The 18026-nt window shown below is 42.9% G+C and overlaps 1 protein-coding gene across 5 annotated transcripts; it reads left to right on the top strand.

The window, feature by feature from the left end:
- The first annotated feature begins 3063 nt into the window (after positions 1-3063).
- On the top strand, positions 3064-17206 carry slc38a9 (solute carrier family 38 member 9). Of its 5 annotated transcripts, none has more exons than XM_086170141.1 (15): positions 3074-3371; positions 6891-7035; positions 8605-8731; positions 11049-11167; positions 11262-11325; positions 11438-11531; positions 11795-11965; positions 12735-12794; positions 12893-13102; positions 13189-13296; positions 14817-14923; positions 15157-15270; positions 15860-16008; positions 16232-16321; positions 16416-17206. In XM_086170141.1, exons 2-15 carry the CDS (start codon positions 6938-6940, stop codon positions 16579-16581), a joined length of 1677 nt encoding a protein of 558 aa, XP_086026267.1. In that variant the 5' UTR covers positions 3074-3371; positions 6891-6937; the 3' UTR covers positions 16582-17206. The 5 variants fall into 5 exon arrangements, with proteins under 5 accessions (XP_086026270.1, XP_086026269.1, XP_086026267.1 ...); XM_086170140.1 differs by having other exon boundaries at positions 3083-3371; positions 15883-16008; XM_086170144.1 differs by lacking the exon at positions 11795-11965 and having other exon boundaries at positions 3064-3371.
- Positions 17207-18026: the final 820 nt, after the last annotated feature.

The following is an 18026-nucleotide window of genomic DNA, read 5'->3' as shown; positions in this document are numbered from 1 at the left end:
ATCTATATTCACACACGGTCGGTCGCGATGCCATTAAAATCATTTTTCAGATATATTATTTTCTTTACGGGCAAACTCTCAGTTGTGAAAAATGACCGAACGTTTGTCCAGTTCTTATTTTATTTTTGGGGGATAAATCACATTTGGTTTTTAACAGATCCATCCAGTTATATTTGCAACACATCTTTAAACATTTAAGTGTATCGATACTAAAGATCTTTTTTTTTTCTCCTCCTCTTTGTGTTTTGAAGCAACGAACCGCTCGGAAAAGTCTGAGAAGATAAAACTCGGTCGAGTTTAGTCCACAAATCTGTCTTCTCGGGCCGGGAAAAACACGGTAAGCTGGATTAAAAGAAAGTATTTCACAACGTTAGCAATGCATCGGAGAGATTTTCCTTTCCGGCAGAAATCCCCGGAGGCAAAGTTCTCCCTTGCGCCCCTTCGGGGTCGTGTTTTTTGGATTTTGTTTCTCCTCCAGGCAAAGGTGGATGTGAAGGGCCGTTAACGAAACCCGCGTCGCCGATAACCAACCTCATTACTGTGTGTGAGACGGCGTGAATCACGGAGGCGGAAAAGGACGAGGATCACGTCTCCAGACTGCACGGGAGCATCGGGGAGAAGGAGCAGAAATCAGCAACCGGCATTAATGGGGTGAGAATGGCTGGAGATAAAGAGTGAGATGTGAAAAGGAGAGACGAGTGCGGTGCATCATGGGAAGTCCCTTGGCGGCACAACGAAAGGATGGTTCAAGGCAGCGGCGCAAACGGTAAGGTTTATGGAAAAGGAAAAAAAAGCCGACGTTTCCCCGCTGCAGCTCTACCCGAGGATTCATTTTTGCTATAACGCCAAGAAACACAGTCGACGCTTTATTTTAAACACGACCCACCTCGCCATGCGTTTATTCGTATGAATAAACCCCCCCCAAAAAAAGTTGTCGGCGGGACTCAAAGGACGAGTCTTTTTAAAACCGGAAATCTCTTTCCATTCAAACTGCACACGACACGACGTTCAACCGGGAAATTCAAGGTCTCCGATGAACCTCCTGCAAGACTTTCGGAGGAACACGGAGACTCCACGTCCACCGCCGGGATCCAAATAGACGCACAATACATCCGTCCGTTACGGCCGATTCGAAACCAAACATATGGACTCTGGGTGCCTTGTAGGTGAAACGTTTGGCCACGTCGAAGATCCGATGAAATGCGCCGGACAGCTGTCGGACGTTTTCGTCATTTATCCATGTGATCCGTCCACCGAAGCAGTGGAAAAAAAGCCGGTGCGGCTGCAGCATGTTTTACCTCAAAGCTAAACATCCCGCCTGTTATCACTTTATATTCTCTCTCCGTGCCGGGAGGAAACGACGAGGAATCCGAATAATGTGCGGCGTCTGAGAGGCCGGCCCGGAGGATGGATGAAGCGTTTAAACCGCGGCGTGTTTTCCCGCCTTTCGCCGATCGGACGATTCTGAAAAACGATAATAAAGAGGGGTACGGTGGTGAAATGGGTTTAAAAGGAGATAAGGCTACTAGCCCTGATATACTGTCAAGATTTTTCAATTATTGTTGTATTTACTTTCAGCAATAATGCTGAAAATCCAGGTATAAGAAAATCGACCGAAGCTTTAGTTTGATCTGCTGCTCATCCCGGGGTTTAAACGGGAAACATTTCCCCGAGATTCAGTTTTAGCATTCGGTGCCGGAGCGCCGCTCATCAAACAAGGAAGAAGAAGTCGGAATAAACAAATAAAAGGTTTATAGGGTCACGTTTCATTGCAAACAGTTGCTGTTATCTTATCGACCCGCCGTTGGGTCGGATCGGTTCCACCCGTCGGCCCCGTGACCCGAATTCACGGGTGGAAACACCTGCCGGCTTTTCTTCGACGACGCCTCCGGTTCCGAAATCTGCGACGTTGTTGACGCCCCTTTTGTTTTTCTGATTAGATCCTTCACATTTCTTTGTCAGAAAACACCTCCTCCTTCAATAAGTGATACCGTTACGTCACCCCTTCATCTTCACTCGTCAGTTGACTCTTGATCAGGTTTAATCAAGCCAAGTGCTTACGGTGAAACCGAGCTGGGAAGTGACAGGGGTACGTGCACTTTCAACTGCTATTTTACAATTCAAATTTTGATAAACTTCCATTCCTGTGATTTGTCACCTCCAGCCAGCGATCCTTCAATCGCCACACCTGCTTGCTTTCCATGTCGAACCCGGCTAAAGGGTCCATCTGTATTTTACACCAAGAAATTCTGATTAGAAAACTTATCTGTATGTGTTATCTGTATGTGATGATGTCTTTTAAATTGACTTAAATTAAAGTTATAAATTAATTAGATCAGCTCTACTATTTTTAACAACCTTAAGATAAAGAAAAACTTTTTTTTGTTTTTTTTTGTTTTATTTTTAAATGAACAAACCATAACATGATCCTGTCAGACTTTGATGGATTGAAAAAAAACCTCACATATCTTAATAATGAGATTAGATTCAACTTTCTTGTCATTATACATGTAAAAATACATGGCAACGAAATAAGGCTAACCAGACAGACCAAAAGACCAAAAAGACAAGCGGGAGCAAAAAATAAATTTAATGAATTAACAATATGTACATGCAATATCGTGTCAATAATTTATAGGTTATTTACAAATAGGGTGCTCTGACCATATTGTACAGAAAGCTATGGATATGTACATTACATGTAGTAGACTATGGAAAAAACTATGGACATAATTTACAAATAGAGATGACAAGTTGTATGTTTATCTTTTTTTAAGTTAATGGCTGTCTCTTATCAGTAATAGAGTCATTATTGATTATTCTTATTTGTCACTGATAATTGGGAAGGCAGAGGAAATAATGGAAGGTAGATAATCCGTTTATCTCCGTGTCTTCGGATTGAATGGAAGTGGGCGGGGCCTCGGTGGGGTGGGCGGGGCCTCTGCGGAAGTGGGCGGAGTCTGGGCGGAAGCCGCGGGGGAGCGCACATCCGGCGTCACTAGAGGGGGCAGATGAGCACCTTTTTCGGGAGAACGGGGAGGAGAGGCAGAAATACAAAACGACGAAGAAGAACGAGAAGGCGGGGAGGAGGAGGAGGAGAAGTAAACACTCACCATAATAACAACAGGACGCGCTCGGTGCATCTCGTCCCCCACCTGAGGCGGAATCTAGTCCCGACCCCCAAGCAACGGCAACCAGTTCCGGTCTCGAGACCTCACGTGCCCCGATCGGGAGAGAGCGATTTCCTCTTAAACATTTTTTCATTTTTGTTTTTCTTTTTCGCCAAAAAACTCGCCGGTCCCGCTGACATGGCACGTCGGGGATGAGCCTGAGGGGACGGGAGGGGGAAAAACGTCACCGCAAACCGCCCGGTATGGATTGTTGTTTTTAATTTTAACTGGCGCGCGTGTGATTCGATGTTTACCACACCAAATCACGTGACCGCTCTGCTAACCCGTCGGGGGTCGTTAACGAGCTAGCTAGTTAGCTGTTAAACTAGCTGTTCAACGCTACATTTCCGTTGACCTCAAATGACTCTAAAGTCCGGCGCGTCATAAACGAGGCGTTAAATTTCACGACTATTGTGAAATGTGTGGGAAGTGTATGTCGGTATTTTTCACGCCGGAAGTGAAAATAGGGATGAGGTTGTTCCTTTGGTTTTAAAAAAAAATAAAAAGCGGACGCTGCCATTATCTCCCAGGCCGCAGCTGATCAGCCCGAGCAGAGATAACGCCGAAAAAACTAAAATCCTTGAGTGGAAAGAAAAATCAATCGTGCACGTCATATTGGTGACCTGTTGGTTATTTTCCAGAGGGTGGCTGCCTGCTATGAGCCGGTAACCAAAACCATCAGCTGGTCATTGTCTCCCGATGACGTCACGATAAACAACTTGCTAGCTTAAAACCAATAAGTTAGCTGTGTAATTAACGCTCAATTTCTGCAATGAGAATGAACAGATGGCGGTTTCTTCTCGCTAGATTAAAATAGTTACTCATTACTTTGGAGGTGCGTCAGTAGTTTGAGATAACTAGTGCATATTACTGTATTTGTTACCTTGATAGGTTATTGATTATGTTGAGGAAGTTCATTCAAAAGTGTCAATTGTCATGTGCATAGTGAGGAAATGTTTCCCTGCACAATTAAATTCAATTTATTATTATGACCACCTGCAAAATGTGTTTTGACTTGTCTTCAAGTAGCATTTTCATCAATACTTTAATTATAAGGGAGGTATTTTTACATTATTGATATTCTACACCCCGTCTGAGTGATTTGACTTTTACTCACCATTTGTTCAACCTCATCAGTTGCAATGATCTGGTCTAGTAGTTGTGGCATTTCTAGCATGTCTAAATGCCAGTTATTATAATCTATTTAATATATTTCAGCCGTTCATTATCATATTGTATTCTACACTATTGGAATACACAACAGATTTTCACATGATGATATTTCTCTCAGAAACTTGCATATAATAATGACTTCCTTCATCACAGTGGTGGAAACAGAAATCCATAGTTTTGGTTTTTCTTTACAACTTTTCCCACCCGAAAACCCTTACCTCAAAAGCCCAGTTCCCATAAACCAGATGCCACAATCCATCTGAGTGATGATCATTCACCAGCTAAAACGATCATTCCCTCAATTACAGTATTACAGGAACAGATTTTTAAATTTAATTTAAGTTTTTCATTGGAGGCATTACAGATTGCAGGTTCTACCCATGTTTGCATGGGCTCTCTCTGGGTTCTTTCCTTCCCCCTTACAAGGGAGGCAGTTGAATTGAAGACTAAATTATCGGCGTGAACAAGACAGAGCCGTTGTACAATATGTCTTCTTTATGTGACCTTGTGATGGACAGCTGACAGGTAAAGGTGAAACCTTGGCTATTGCCAAGTGTCAGCTGGGAAAAAGCAATCTGCGCAGGTTTAAAGGGTACAATCAACAACTGAAATGTTTAAGGCCGGTTGAAAAGCTCAGTGCTAATCACACCTAGATCTGCTAGGATGTGATTTGTTTTACTCTGTTGGAACCATTAACAGTTTATGTAGTCTGCAATTTAGATGAATGGTCTTCAGAACGTCTGCATGATGTACTGCGATTGCAGTATCTAACACGGCGACCCGTCACTGTGTTAATGACTGCAGCATGTGTTGATACTTTCATCAAGGGTTCATAACAATGAAGTTACATGATCACTGTAACACTATAAATCGTACAATTTTGCATTATCACTTATTTCACTTGCTTTGATTTACCGGTAATTCAAATTCAGAAACAATGCTTGTGTTCTATCAGGCCTGCTGGATGAAAATGTGCTCATTTCTTAAGAAAATGAATATTGCTGTCCCAAAGTAACCCAAATTGGTTTTTATCTAGGTAATACCATTATAGACCTTTTAAATGTTCCATGTGTATTTTATAGTGTATTTTATTAAATAAAACTGAATGTTTACTTCTTTGAAAAAGGGACATATTCAGGTTTTTGTTGTTGACTCTCTCTGCTAAACAGTAATAGTACTGTCACTCTTAATACCGTATTTCTGTTACTACTGTTAATGGTGACAGTAAAATCTTAGCTGTTCTCGTAATATCGAAGGCTATTTACAAGTGTTTATATAAAAATACTTCAAAATTTAGGATGTACTTTATTTTTAAAGTCAGATGTAAAAACAAGGTAGATTGAAATCTTACTTTAAATGTATCGATGCATTGAGGCGTCGATAAATCAATGGGCTTTTAACAAAGAAGGTGACTTTGACCTTTGATAACAGCTGATGTTAATGTGTTGATGTGGAGGAAGGTGTTATTGATCGCATACCTGTGTTGGAATTTGAACTAGTTCAAGACCGAGCTCTGACATCATGGGTGTCCTGAAAGAGGGCAATGTTTTGTGTTATATATATATATATATATATATATATATGTTGTCATTACAAAACTTTGGATGGTAACTGTGGTATTAATTTCCCCACAAAAGAAGGATTGTAGATCATCTGTTTTTCCACACATCTTGTTTGCGTCCCTGCATATTGTGCATTGCAATTGTCATTCATTTGCTGAAGCATTTTCCTTTGCATTGGGGGGAAAAATCAATTTGCCTTTGGTAGATTGAAAAGTACTTGTTTTTTTAATGATTTTTTAATGATTTATATATATAGTACATAGACTTACAATGAGATTCAAATAATTCAAATTTATACCCTTCATGATATTGGACAAAGGTGTGAAAAATGAAATGTTCCCATACAATCATAATATTCCATGTGGGAATGTCAAAGCTACCTGGTATCTTATTTGTGTTGGCCAGATAGGAAAGCTGGTCAGTATCTAAAAGGTCAGTCTTTTGTTTGTTAAATATACAGTCACTTTAGTTATGCACTGATTGACTGACTGTTCCAGTCTTTACCCGGAGTGAAGACGACACGTGTCACAACCAAGAGATTTGTAGCTTCAGAATAGAAAAACGGCCATAAAATTAAAAAGAAAACTATAAAGTTTTTAGTAAGATGATCATGGAGTCGGCACATTTTTCAAATATTTATTTTATTTTGCTATAATTGTAGCACTATTAGAAGTGATGTATTTGGAACCCCGCATCAGGTCGAGAACTGTAGCTTCCCATCAAGGTCAAATCTATCCATACTGCATTAAAGAAATGCTTTCAGAGATTAAAACTATCTTGATAAATAATCCAGTAGACTTAATGTCCCCTGTTATGGATTATACTGTTTGCTTTGGAAAGCTTTCTGGACAGAGTAAAATCATAAAAATTATAGCTGGCGAAAGCCAAATACGACAGTAGTTTGTGACCGCACCTCACAAACGATGTTTTTACAGGGTTTGCATGACGGTCACTGTGGAGATCTTAACAAGCTCTTTCCCCCCAGTCAGGTGATGACCGTCGAGTGGATCTAGCTGCAAAGTCAGTGTTATCATGGAGGACGAATGCAGGCCCCTGCTGGGCTCCGAGCAGACGGCGGGGAGCTACTCGCACAGAGGCTCCACAGATTCGCTGGACTCCAGAGCTAAAAGGTAGGTTGCACTGAAACCCAACACCCATCAATATACAGTACTTACCAGCATTCTAGTATATCTATACTGCCAAATACTGCACATGCAGTATCAGCCGAGCACTTACCGGCACAGTCTGAGGAGAATAATTAACAGAAAAACCTGGATTATGTTTCATCACATCGGTCATTTGCCGTCTTTCTGATTGATTAATCAACCGAACTTGAACCGAAACCCAGAATAACATCGGTTACGGCCCAGCGACGTGTATTTCCTCGATATCTCCGCTGTATTACCCGTTACCGGTTTGAAATTAAATGGGGCTTAAAGGGTCTATATGTAGGTCTGTCAGTGTGTACTATAGAAGCTGTGTTTCACAGCGTTTTACCCTTCGGCCTCATGAGAACTACATCATTATATTCCTATCTCAGGTTATAACTCAAAATTTCTGCCGTACCCTCACTGTTCAGCAGGGGAGTAACAGTACATCCATTAAACTTCAGATTTAGTACTTTTGATGATGCAGGGCTTATTATACAATGCTCCAACATTAAGCACCGAAGACAGAAAAGAATGACAAACAAACCGGGGGAACGGTGATCTTCTTACAGCCGTCTCATGTTTGTAGAATATTTAAAGTCATTTCTCAACGTCTCCCCTTTCTTTTTTCCGAGTAATTCAGAAAAATCTTATACTGCCATATATATATATATATATTCCTCTTTTCCTTTAACTTGAGAAATTGGCGATGGTTTAACCATAGATTCTTCTTTTTTGATTTAATTTACAGTAATGTAGATTCTCAAAAAGAACAACTAAACAAAACGTGTGAGCTGAATAGCAATTCCCATCAATCTATATACACTGTATAGCAAAGAAAGGCTTAAAACATGTTTTAGTTTGTCAGCTGCGGGTTGTTTTTTTCGCATGGTAAAAAGCATCATGAGTGCATTATTAGCTACACCGGGAGATTCGGTTAGTTTTCAAATGTGACTCGATGTCATGTCACTGTCCTGTGGTTTCACTTTAATTCCCCCATGTGTGTGAAAAACTAAAACAACACGGGTCGATGCAGCAGTCGCAGCAAAGCCGGGTCGCTGCGACTCCCTCCTCTGACAGCGTTTCCTCCACCGTAAACAAGCCGCTTTCTTCCAGCCCGGCTTCCAGGAATCTGCCCGACAAGCAAATAGTTGTGTGTGTTTGCCACCCCACCAACATTCACGTTCGCAGTTTGTGTGAATTTTAATCCAGTTAGGCATTTCACAGTGGCTGACTAGCTTTCTAGCACATAAAGCATTCCAAACATCTTCTTCCAGCAAGTCACGTGTGTGTGTGTGTGTGTGTGTGTCGTATGGGATCACTTGTTCAGGTTCGATGACTAAAACATATTGATGTTTATGGAGTTCAGATTTATATTAATAGAAACTTGATTTGATTTGGATAAAAAGTGTCAAAACAAGGTGCTAATCACCTTCTGCTGAAGGTAAGAATAATAAGAGATATAATAAAAGCATCAGCATACAGATGAAATCCTCATGTGCTTTTGCCATTTTTGGAAATCATACAACGAATGTTGCCTGATTCTTCCAGGCCTTTCCACGTGGAGCCCAGGAACATCGTGGTTCACGACCCGGAGAGAGTGTCCGCCGAAGCCGCCATCCTCAACAGCAGGGTCCATTATTACAGCAAACTGACCGGCTCTTCCGACAGACTGCTGGTGGGTCCGATGTGCAGATTCTAAAGCGGTCAGATTCTGAGACAAGATCTGTTCTGAGTGATAGCATCACAAGAGGACAGCTTTATTCCCAGGTCTGAAAGCACTCTCCACGTTTTGAGATCTAATCGCCGTGACCGCATTCGGAGGCGAGCTGAGACAGTTTTTAACAACATTATGACATGGGAATAAATGCAGATACGTCCCGGGCATGATGGGCATTTAAGAATAAGAATAAGAATAAGAATAAGAATAAGAATAAGAATAAGAATAAGAATAAGAATAAGAATAAGAATAAGAATAAGAACAACTTTATTAATCCCGAAGGAAATTGCAGTGCCAGAGTTACAGAAAATATAACAGTAATAAATAATAAAGAAAGGCAGAATTAGAAATAAAAATAAACTATAAAGTGTCTCAGTGAAACTATAAAGTGTCTTAGTAAGCAGTGATAAAACTATAAGTGTCTTAGTAACAAGTGAGGTAAGGAGTGCACAATAGTATGATAGAAGGGAACATTTGCTTTCCTGATCACTGTTTGAAAGGAAAACCCTTCTCACGCATGTGACGATGTTGGCATTTAGTTATTTTCACGCCAGTAAAATGGCCTGCAGAGAAATTCAGCAAGCATCACAAATAAACATAGTTGGAGTTAATAATTTGCTGCATCCCATTAAGGCTAAGAGGAGCCTTTTTCAATAAGCACGTCATGGGAGGACAAAGGTTACAGAGGAGAGAAAATATCATTCAAAATCGAATTACATGTTGGAGGTTTGATTATTTTATAGGTTTTCCATTAAGCTGATTCCTCAGAGAACGTCTAAATTGTAAAATGGGTCAAAACAGTGAAACTTTGTACATGAATGTTAGGAATAGTTTCCTTATTGGTTTGTTAAAGGTATGAAAGTTACACCACATCAGTTTGACGCAATGTTGTAAGGATAACCCCAAATTTCAGCATTATCTCTGCAGTCATGTTATCTTAGCCCTGCCCCAGACAGGAAATGATACATCCTCAAACTCTTCTGTCAGCACCAGTCAGCAATGTTTGAAAGAAGTGGTTAAGTTGTTCTTTTATTTGCTCGACACGTTAAAGGCCCGCGTCACCCTTTTCAAAACTTTAGAAGGACTGCAGCGAGGAAGTTGTTCGCACAAACACGATGTTTCTCTTTTGCAATTTTATATCAAAATTTTAGCACTTTGAAAAAAATAAGATGTAAATCTCCCAAGACCCCATCCATGCGCGAATCCAGGGAGGGAATGAATAAATCTAGAGAAAGAACAGGCTTGTTCATTTTTAAAGGTCATTTGTCCGTGTTTCACCAAATGTCCTGCGTCTCGCAGAGATTTTAAATTTCATCTTTGCAAGCAATGTGCTGACCTCAGCCTGCTGGATCAGTTTCCTGGCTGATGCCACGTGCAGAAAGTCACCGCACATCTTAACACTACCAGGCTTCGGCAGGAAACCGGCTTGCGCCGCATCAGACGGCCACCAGAGGGTCCGGATCCCGTTGTTTGCTCTCACAGGCCTCGTGGATTCGATTTTGGTCCGGGGAGGGCCGGCGCGCTGCCTTCCTCATTGTGTTTCCTGAATATTGCTGTGACATTTTGAAATTGAAAAGCGTAATATATGTACACTCAAGGGAATTAGAGTCTGATACCGTGTTTATTTATATGTAGCGATCGATTTGACACGCGGACATTATAATTTGTCGCGCCAATATCCTTGAACTGAGAGGTTTGATGGTAATTACCTGGTCTAATCATCATTGTTTACTTTTATGCTCAGGGGTTTTTATATATTTCCTGATTTTTCTTTTTTTTTTTTCCACTCTTGAGAAAATCCTCCAGTCTCTTCATTAGTGTTTTCACAATAGCTTGGAGAGAATGTACATCAGCATCCAGTGTTTGTGTTTCCTCTCATGTATCAAAAAGTCAGTCCTTTCTAAGAAATAATAGATAAAGCCCGATCTTACAAATCATTCTATGGGTATGAGTTATTTTTATTTTTATTTTTACACAACATACATAATGAGGATCTGCCAACTGTTGCGATGAAAATTTCCGTCGCGGCAATGTTTGTTCAGGAGGAACATACCACAGTGGCGCAAAAACCATTATGTTAAACTCACATTGCTAGTCATTCATTTAAGGATTTGTTCTAAATTAATTTGCGTTTTTAAAGTTCTAAACATCGTCGTCGCCGTAAACCGAAGCAATCCTAGCGTTAACCTCGGAAAAAAAAAAAAAGGGTCGCGTCGGTCGACCCCGGGTCACAAATGTCGTGCGAGGACTTAATCTCCTCTGTTTTGTCCTGCAGAGTCCTCCAGACCATGTAATCCCCCACGCAGAGGAGATCTACATCTACAGCCCACTGGGAACGGCGTTTAAGGTGACGGGCAGTGAGCACGCCTCTAAGAACCCCAGCATCATCACCATGTAAGCCCTCACAGCATCCGTCAGTAAATCACCCCACAGCTAAGTAGGTGTTTGTCTGATGGATTTGACTGTGACCTTGTTTTTCTCCCATCAGATTTGCAATATGGAACACAATGATGGGGACATCCATACTCAGCATCCCCTGGGGTATAAAGCAGGTAATCGTCCGACCGACCGGTTCTCTCCGACAGGCTCGGTCGTTATCGCGACGAAATAAGGACGGCGGGGCAAAAGTAAAGCCTGATAGTCAGCTTGCGTTTGTCCCTCCAGGCCGGCTTCACCCTGGGGATCATCATCCTCATCTTGATCGGCCTTCTGCTGCTCTACTGTTGTTACATCGTCCTCAAGTCACCAAAGTCAATTCGTGAGTCCGGCGGCGTTTTTTTTTTTTACGTTCAGACGTGAGATCGAATTGCTCTCGGTGGTTTTTGAATTTCTGGACTCCACGCCGACGGGAGACCCCGTTTTCAAAATCATCCCGTTAGCATATTAAAGAGAGTCACTTAGCAGCTCGGTGATGAAACGTCCCGCGACTGTCACTTCAATCGTACCTTGTGTGTTTCACCCGCCGTCACCCGACTGCATTTTCACCGCTCGCCTCGCTCTCCGTCCCGTGTTGTTTTCCAGCCTGCGTCAACACGTCGGACTGGGAGTTCCCCGATGTTTGTCAGTACTATTTTGGCAGTTTCGGCAAGTGGTCCAGCTTGTTCTTCTCAATGGTGTCTCTTATCGGAGCCATGGTGGTTTACTGGGTCCTCATGTCCAACTTCCTTTACAACACCGGGCAGTTCATCTACAGTAAGCCACTCTGCTCCTCCCATCATCCCGGAAGATGTATTCCTTGATAGTAGACATCCATTTGGCTGATAGTTAACGCAAAGTGTGCTTGTTTGTGTGTGTGTGTGTGTGCGTGCGTTTATGTGTTGGCGGGGTGTGTAAATGGAAACAATAACAGGCATTAACAAGCATAACACACAGCATTAAGATGCCTTCAGAGTGTGCAGGGATGATGTTAGAAGGCCTTTCACGATAATCGTATTTGAGGAGCAATAAATTGCGCCGGAGATATTTGAGGTAAACAACAAACCATTCATATCATTTCACGCTTTACTTGAATAACAATCCGCCTTCGATAAAAGTATGAGCTACTCCGGCTGGCGAGTACCCAAACTCCCCGCAGGTTCAAGCTGACGGGACTCATATGCGCTGCATCCTGCTTATTATCTCACGGTCTTCAAGGACTAGCAAAGCGCACGTCAACTCGTACTCCTCTCGTCTGAGGTGATTAAATATGAGCCTCTCGTCTGGTTTGATCTCCTCCTTTTCAGGGCTTAGAGGGTATTTCAGCTCCCCGTGTAGAGGAGATGAATGACGGAAAGAAAAGAATCCGCCCAGGTGCCGGTAGCAACCTGAAAGTAATTCTTTTGTGTCTAGATGTTGTCGTTTATGACGTCAGATAGGTTTGCCTGCTGAAGTGGCTGTTAAGGATAGAATCGGAGACGGTCTGGGAGTTCAAAGTGGATGTTGAGGCGGTGACAAAATTTGACATTTTAACTTCTATTTGCAGATTACGCCCATAATGTCACCGTGTCATTTTCAGACGTCGGAAGAAACGCCACAGATGAAGGTAAGACATTTGGATTGATGTCGTCTAATTACCTCGTTTTAGACCAGCGTGTCGACGTGGTAATTGGTGAGTAAATGCGTCGTTGACCCGTTCCTCAGTAATCTGTCCGTACCCGAACATCGGCCCCGGAAAGAATTGCTCCGCCGGTATTTCTTCCCTCGACGACGTCGGGAACAAAACCTTTGACCACGGCTCTTTTGAACACTGGTGGAGCAAAACCAACACTATACCCCTCTACCTCATCGTCCTCCTGCTGCCGCTGCTCTGCTTCCGCTCCGCCTCCTTCTTTGCACGGTTCACCTTCTTGGGTAAGTACCAACAGCCGGAACCAGATCACCAGAAGAATTTCCTTCCATGGCCGACACCATGGCCGTTTTATTTCTTTCCTTCCCAGGCACCATCTCGGTGGTCTACCTGATGGTTCTGGTCACAACCAAAGCCGTCCAGCTTGGCTTCCACCTGGAGTTCCACTGGTTTGACACCACGCAGTTCTACGTTCCAGGTAAACCCGCTTCTCAGTTGAGTGTTTGTTCCCATGGCGACTGAAATGATTCTCGCACACGCAATTTGAGTCGCCCTGTCTTGTGTGCACGGGAAGACCTCGGTGTTGGGAACGCTTTCGGACGTCACCGTTCACGACGTGTTGTGCGGAAGACAACAACGAAGCTGTTTAGTTGCAACAGTAATACTTCCATTCTAGTTAATACTTTATAAATATAATGCCTATCAAGGCCCGGTTAAAGGTTTAATAACACTATTAAGCACAAAGGGGTGTTAATAAAACTTCCTATGTAGCAATGAGATGAGATGAGATGAGATGAGAACAACTTTATTTATCATGAAGGAAATTGTTGTGCCAGAGTTTAAAGCAAAAACATAACAGTAATAGAAATAGTAGGAAGGAGGAAGAATAAGAAATACAATGAAATATAAATTGTCTTAACTGTTAACTGTCAACTAACTAATTTCCTGTGCATCTTGTATTTGCAAGTGTATTTGCAGTCCCTACGTCCTCATTTGTAAGTCGCTTTGGATAAAAGCGTCTGCCAAATGTAATGTAATGTAATGTAACTACAAAGATTTGAACATTCCCTGCGGCTGAGGGAAGAAATACACAAATACGCAATGTTTTATTAAATAAAGCCCTTTTTTTAGAAGTTTTTCTTGCTATTTTTTGTTATTTTAAGGGCAATCGTGTGAAGCAGCTCTAGGTGTTTCTGGTAGAACAGACTCCAGTTACCGCCTGACCATTCTGAGCTTCCTGGGAACCTTCTCAACCTCCCCTCGCCCGATAGTTCCGATCTTCCTGTGGCTTCTGTGGATTTTTCCATCACTTTTCAGACAAACTGCATTCATCAGGGTGCTTCCAACACCCCCACACACTCAGAGTAATGACCGTAATTAAATGACGCCCTCAAATAAGAGCAGGGTAAAAGAAGAACCGAGCAAACGCTGCCCTCGACGAGAGAAACACCAGACGCTATTAAGTAAAAAGTAGACTTTAAGATAAATCAAGAGACGTAAACTCCACAAATAGCAGTGATTTAAAAAGCAAATCAAACACAGAGACCTAAAATGGACGGTAAAAACACAAAAGGAGGGAATGTGAATGAAAATGTGTAAATGCAAGTTAAAGATCAAGAGGGGAACAATTAGAAAGGTGAAATAGAAACATGACAATGAAAGCTGAGAATGAATATGTTGAATTAAAAGGAAGATAAATATGTTGCTCTTTTAAAGGTTTTGCATTTAGAGACGTCGGCGTTCCCAGAAAGGCCTTTGACTCCTTTAGCGATTAAATTCCCCTTTCAGAAGACGGAGGTACGAGAGGGTTCACGGGCTAAAAGCTAACCAGATAACTCGGTTAGTAGGCGGGCTGTCAGGAGCATTTGAAAACCAATAAAACCTGATCCCTCCGGGCAGGAAAAGCTCCTTCGACGGCCGATGTGGCGAAACATGAAGTTGCGCGCGTTTCGACACGGATTTTTCCGACATTTTTCTGGATTCCCCGTGTCTTTCCAGAGTTCAGGCCGCTGTTCCCGCAGCTGACGGGCGTCCTGACGCTGGCCTTCTTCATCCACAACTGCATCATCACGCTGATGAAGAGCAACAAGTACCAAGAGAACAACGTGAGTCGTCCCCGGACGGGTTTCCGTCTGCAGAATTTCATTTGTTTTATTGATTTTTTTTTTTTTTTTTTTTTGGAGTTATCATTATAGCCGGTGGGCCTGTGATAATAATGTTATGCGCGCTCAAGTATCGGCGAAATAAAGAAAAAATGGAAGTAAATTCAACTCAAGGAAGCTCCCGTAGCTGTATATTGACTTTAGGAACCGAGTTAACAGTGACTTTGTGTTTTCAGGTGCGGGACCTGTCTATCGCTTATCTCCTGGTGGGTCTGACGTATCTGTACGTGGGAGTGTTGATCTTCGCCGCCTTCCCGTCGCCCGCCCTCCCCAAAGACTGCATCGAACCGGTAAGTCCCGCCTTTTGCCCCGTCGCCGTATTTGGGTCCCGGAAAGGCGGCATCCAGTTTCCAGGCCCAGGAACATCCCAGAGAGCATTTTTTTACCCGCCTGTTGATGGTGGTAGATTCAAAGAGTTTTATTGCCATAAAAAAAACATAAAATATCCTGAAAACCCGTTCACCTAGAGCACCGACTGCTCCAGTAAAACACAGCTGACCTCCAAGGAGAACTCCCTTCATTTGGACAAGAACTGATTTCCTTACTTGTCTATTTACTTATTTACCGTCCCGCCTGTTTACCCTGCCGCCCAGCCTCCTACTTATTCAACCAGGACTTCACATCCTCACGCACATTTGTAGATTTAGCTGTCGTAGCTCAGGCCGCTGACTTTAAAGCTTTAAAACTTTAAAGCTGACGGGAGGTTAAACATGGGAAGTGAACCTGCTCTTAAGGCGAAACACAACATTTACAGTTAAATGACACTTGCAAAGTCAGCTAAATCTGTCGAGTCGTACGAACACCTGCATGTATTTGCGCACGTAGCAACGTGACGGTGCAAAGGGCCCGCCCGCATCTTCTCCCCCCCCCCCCCGACAGAACTTCTTGGATAACTTCCCCAGCAGCGACGTGATGGTGTTCGTCGCTCGGACCTTCCTGTTGTTCCAGATGATCACCGTTTACCCCCTGCTGGGATATCTGGTGCGGGTCCAGGTGATGGGACAGATCTTTGGAAACAATTACCCGAGGTATCACTCAAGGATATTACCGCCGCTCTGATTTACGTTCGAAAAAATGACGGAGAGCATTTTAATCGCGAGTACGATGAGTCGCCGGCTTCTTCCGGGAAGTCGGAAAGTCCGAAAAGCCATTAACGATTTGATACTTTTTCAGCTTTTTTCCCCCGTGAGCTGATGTGTGAGGGTTGCGTTTATTTCCGGGAGACTCGACGTTCTCTGTGCTTCTCTGCAGCTTCTTCCACGTGGTGGCTCTCAACATCTTAATCGTCGGCGCCGGCGTCCTGATGGCCAAATTTTATCCCAACATCGGATCCATTATACGGTGCCTTGCACGTTTTTTTATTGCACTTTTTCGCCGAGCGTGCAGCTAGCGCTCGTTGGTCATTTTTTTTTTTGTTTTTTCTTTTGGCCGGCAGGTTTTCGGGCGCCATGTGCGGCTTGGCCTTAGTCTTCGTCTTCCCCTCCGCCATCCACATGATCTCCCTGAGGCGGCGCGGGGCTCTCGGCTGGCCGTCGGCCCTCTTCCACGGCTTCCTGATCCTGCTGGGCGTGGCCAACCTGCTGGGCCAGTTCCTAATGTAGAGCCGTCCGTCCAGATGGGGGGGGGGGGGGGATTTTCAAAACGCGGGGGATTCCAGACGTGACTCTGGATCATCGGGGCGTCGCAGCGTGTGTCATGGCGCCTCTTCTGGAGATAGGGCCGGCGTGCGGGCTCGGCGACGCCATCGGCCGTCTCTCCTTCAAGCCATTCACGGTTTCCTATTACAGTCAGGCTTTATGCTTTAAAGGGTACTATCGCTATTTGCCCGGCGGAGACGTGCCGACGCTGGACTCTTCGAAACGGTCCCTCAGTCCCGGCGGCGTGAGGCGAGCTGGTGTGGAGGCTTCCGGGAAGCCTTCGCATCAATCAAACTTTAAATCAAACTTAAGATTCCTCTTGATTTTGAGTGAACCTGAAAAGGTCTCGCCGGCGGCGCCTGGGAATCATCTGACTAACTGCGTGATTGATTGCTTTACAAGATCTGTTAATATTTTTTAAAGATGCCTTCTGAAAGTATTTTAATTGTCACGAAAGGTGCTGATTTACAGATTTGACTTGTTTACACGATCCCTATATTTTATGTTTTATTGTCTACTCAGTTGTACTAATGAAAAAAACAAAGGGAATGTATATCTAGAAATAAACCTTCTTATCAGAGGATGAAAACTGTCGTGTCGTCCATCAATCCGACCAAACTATGAGTTTTAATAACAGGTTTTTTAGGCTTAAATCCAAATCTTCCAGACCTTTGAAAGACTTAATATCGTTGAAACTACTACTGCAGGTCAGCTCAAGACCAAATGATAAAATAATAATTGTTTAACAATAACAACAATGTTACTACTATTACTACAAAAAAAAAATGATCAAGGTAATAAAACTAAAAGTAGTAGAGGTAATAGTAGCAGGAGTTGAAATACTTAAATCTGATCAAAATTAAATTGGGAAGATGATAATAGAATAAATAGATAAAGGACACTAATACAACCACTGCTACTAATTTGTTAAAAAATAATAAATACAAATAACTGTGATGAATACATTGAAATCATTTCCGATTTCAACAATACAATATTGTATCACGAGTAAAAACAGAATTTATTCTATTAGTACTACGAGTAATAATAACGCTAACATATGGAACGATAATAACATCGATTGAATTGTGGAAGTACTACCGCTGATAAAACGATTACGACTATGTTGAAATTCTATATGCAATTAATAGAAGTGATGGTGGAGCTACCGCTCGTAGCTCATAACTCAATTCGTTGATGCGACTGTAAAGCACCTCCAGCCCCCCCGCTTCCTGCGGCTCATTACGCCCCCCGACCCCCCCCCCGTCTCTGGGGCCGCCGCCTGTAAAAACCCCCCATCGTGCTCCTGCTGCTCCGGCTGTAAGTGATTTCTCATAAGCAAAGCCGCGCTTTAAAGAAGGTGAAAACGCTGAGAAGTTAATCAATATGCGGGTCCCTAACTCAGGCCC

The sequence above is a fragment of the Fistularia commersonii genome, chromosome 23 (genome assembly GCF_037954325.1).
Source record: "Fistularia commersonii isolate RoL2024-O1a breed Wild chromosome 23, RoL_Fcom_v1.0, whole genome shotgun sequence".
Classification (NCBI taxonomy): Eukaryota; Metazoa; Chordata; class Actinopteri; order Syngnathiformes; family Fistulariidae; genus Fistularia; species Fistularia commersonii.
The sequence above is the reverse complement of the archived record's forward strand: the minus strand, read 5'-3'. Positions and strand labels throughout refer to the sequence as shown.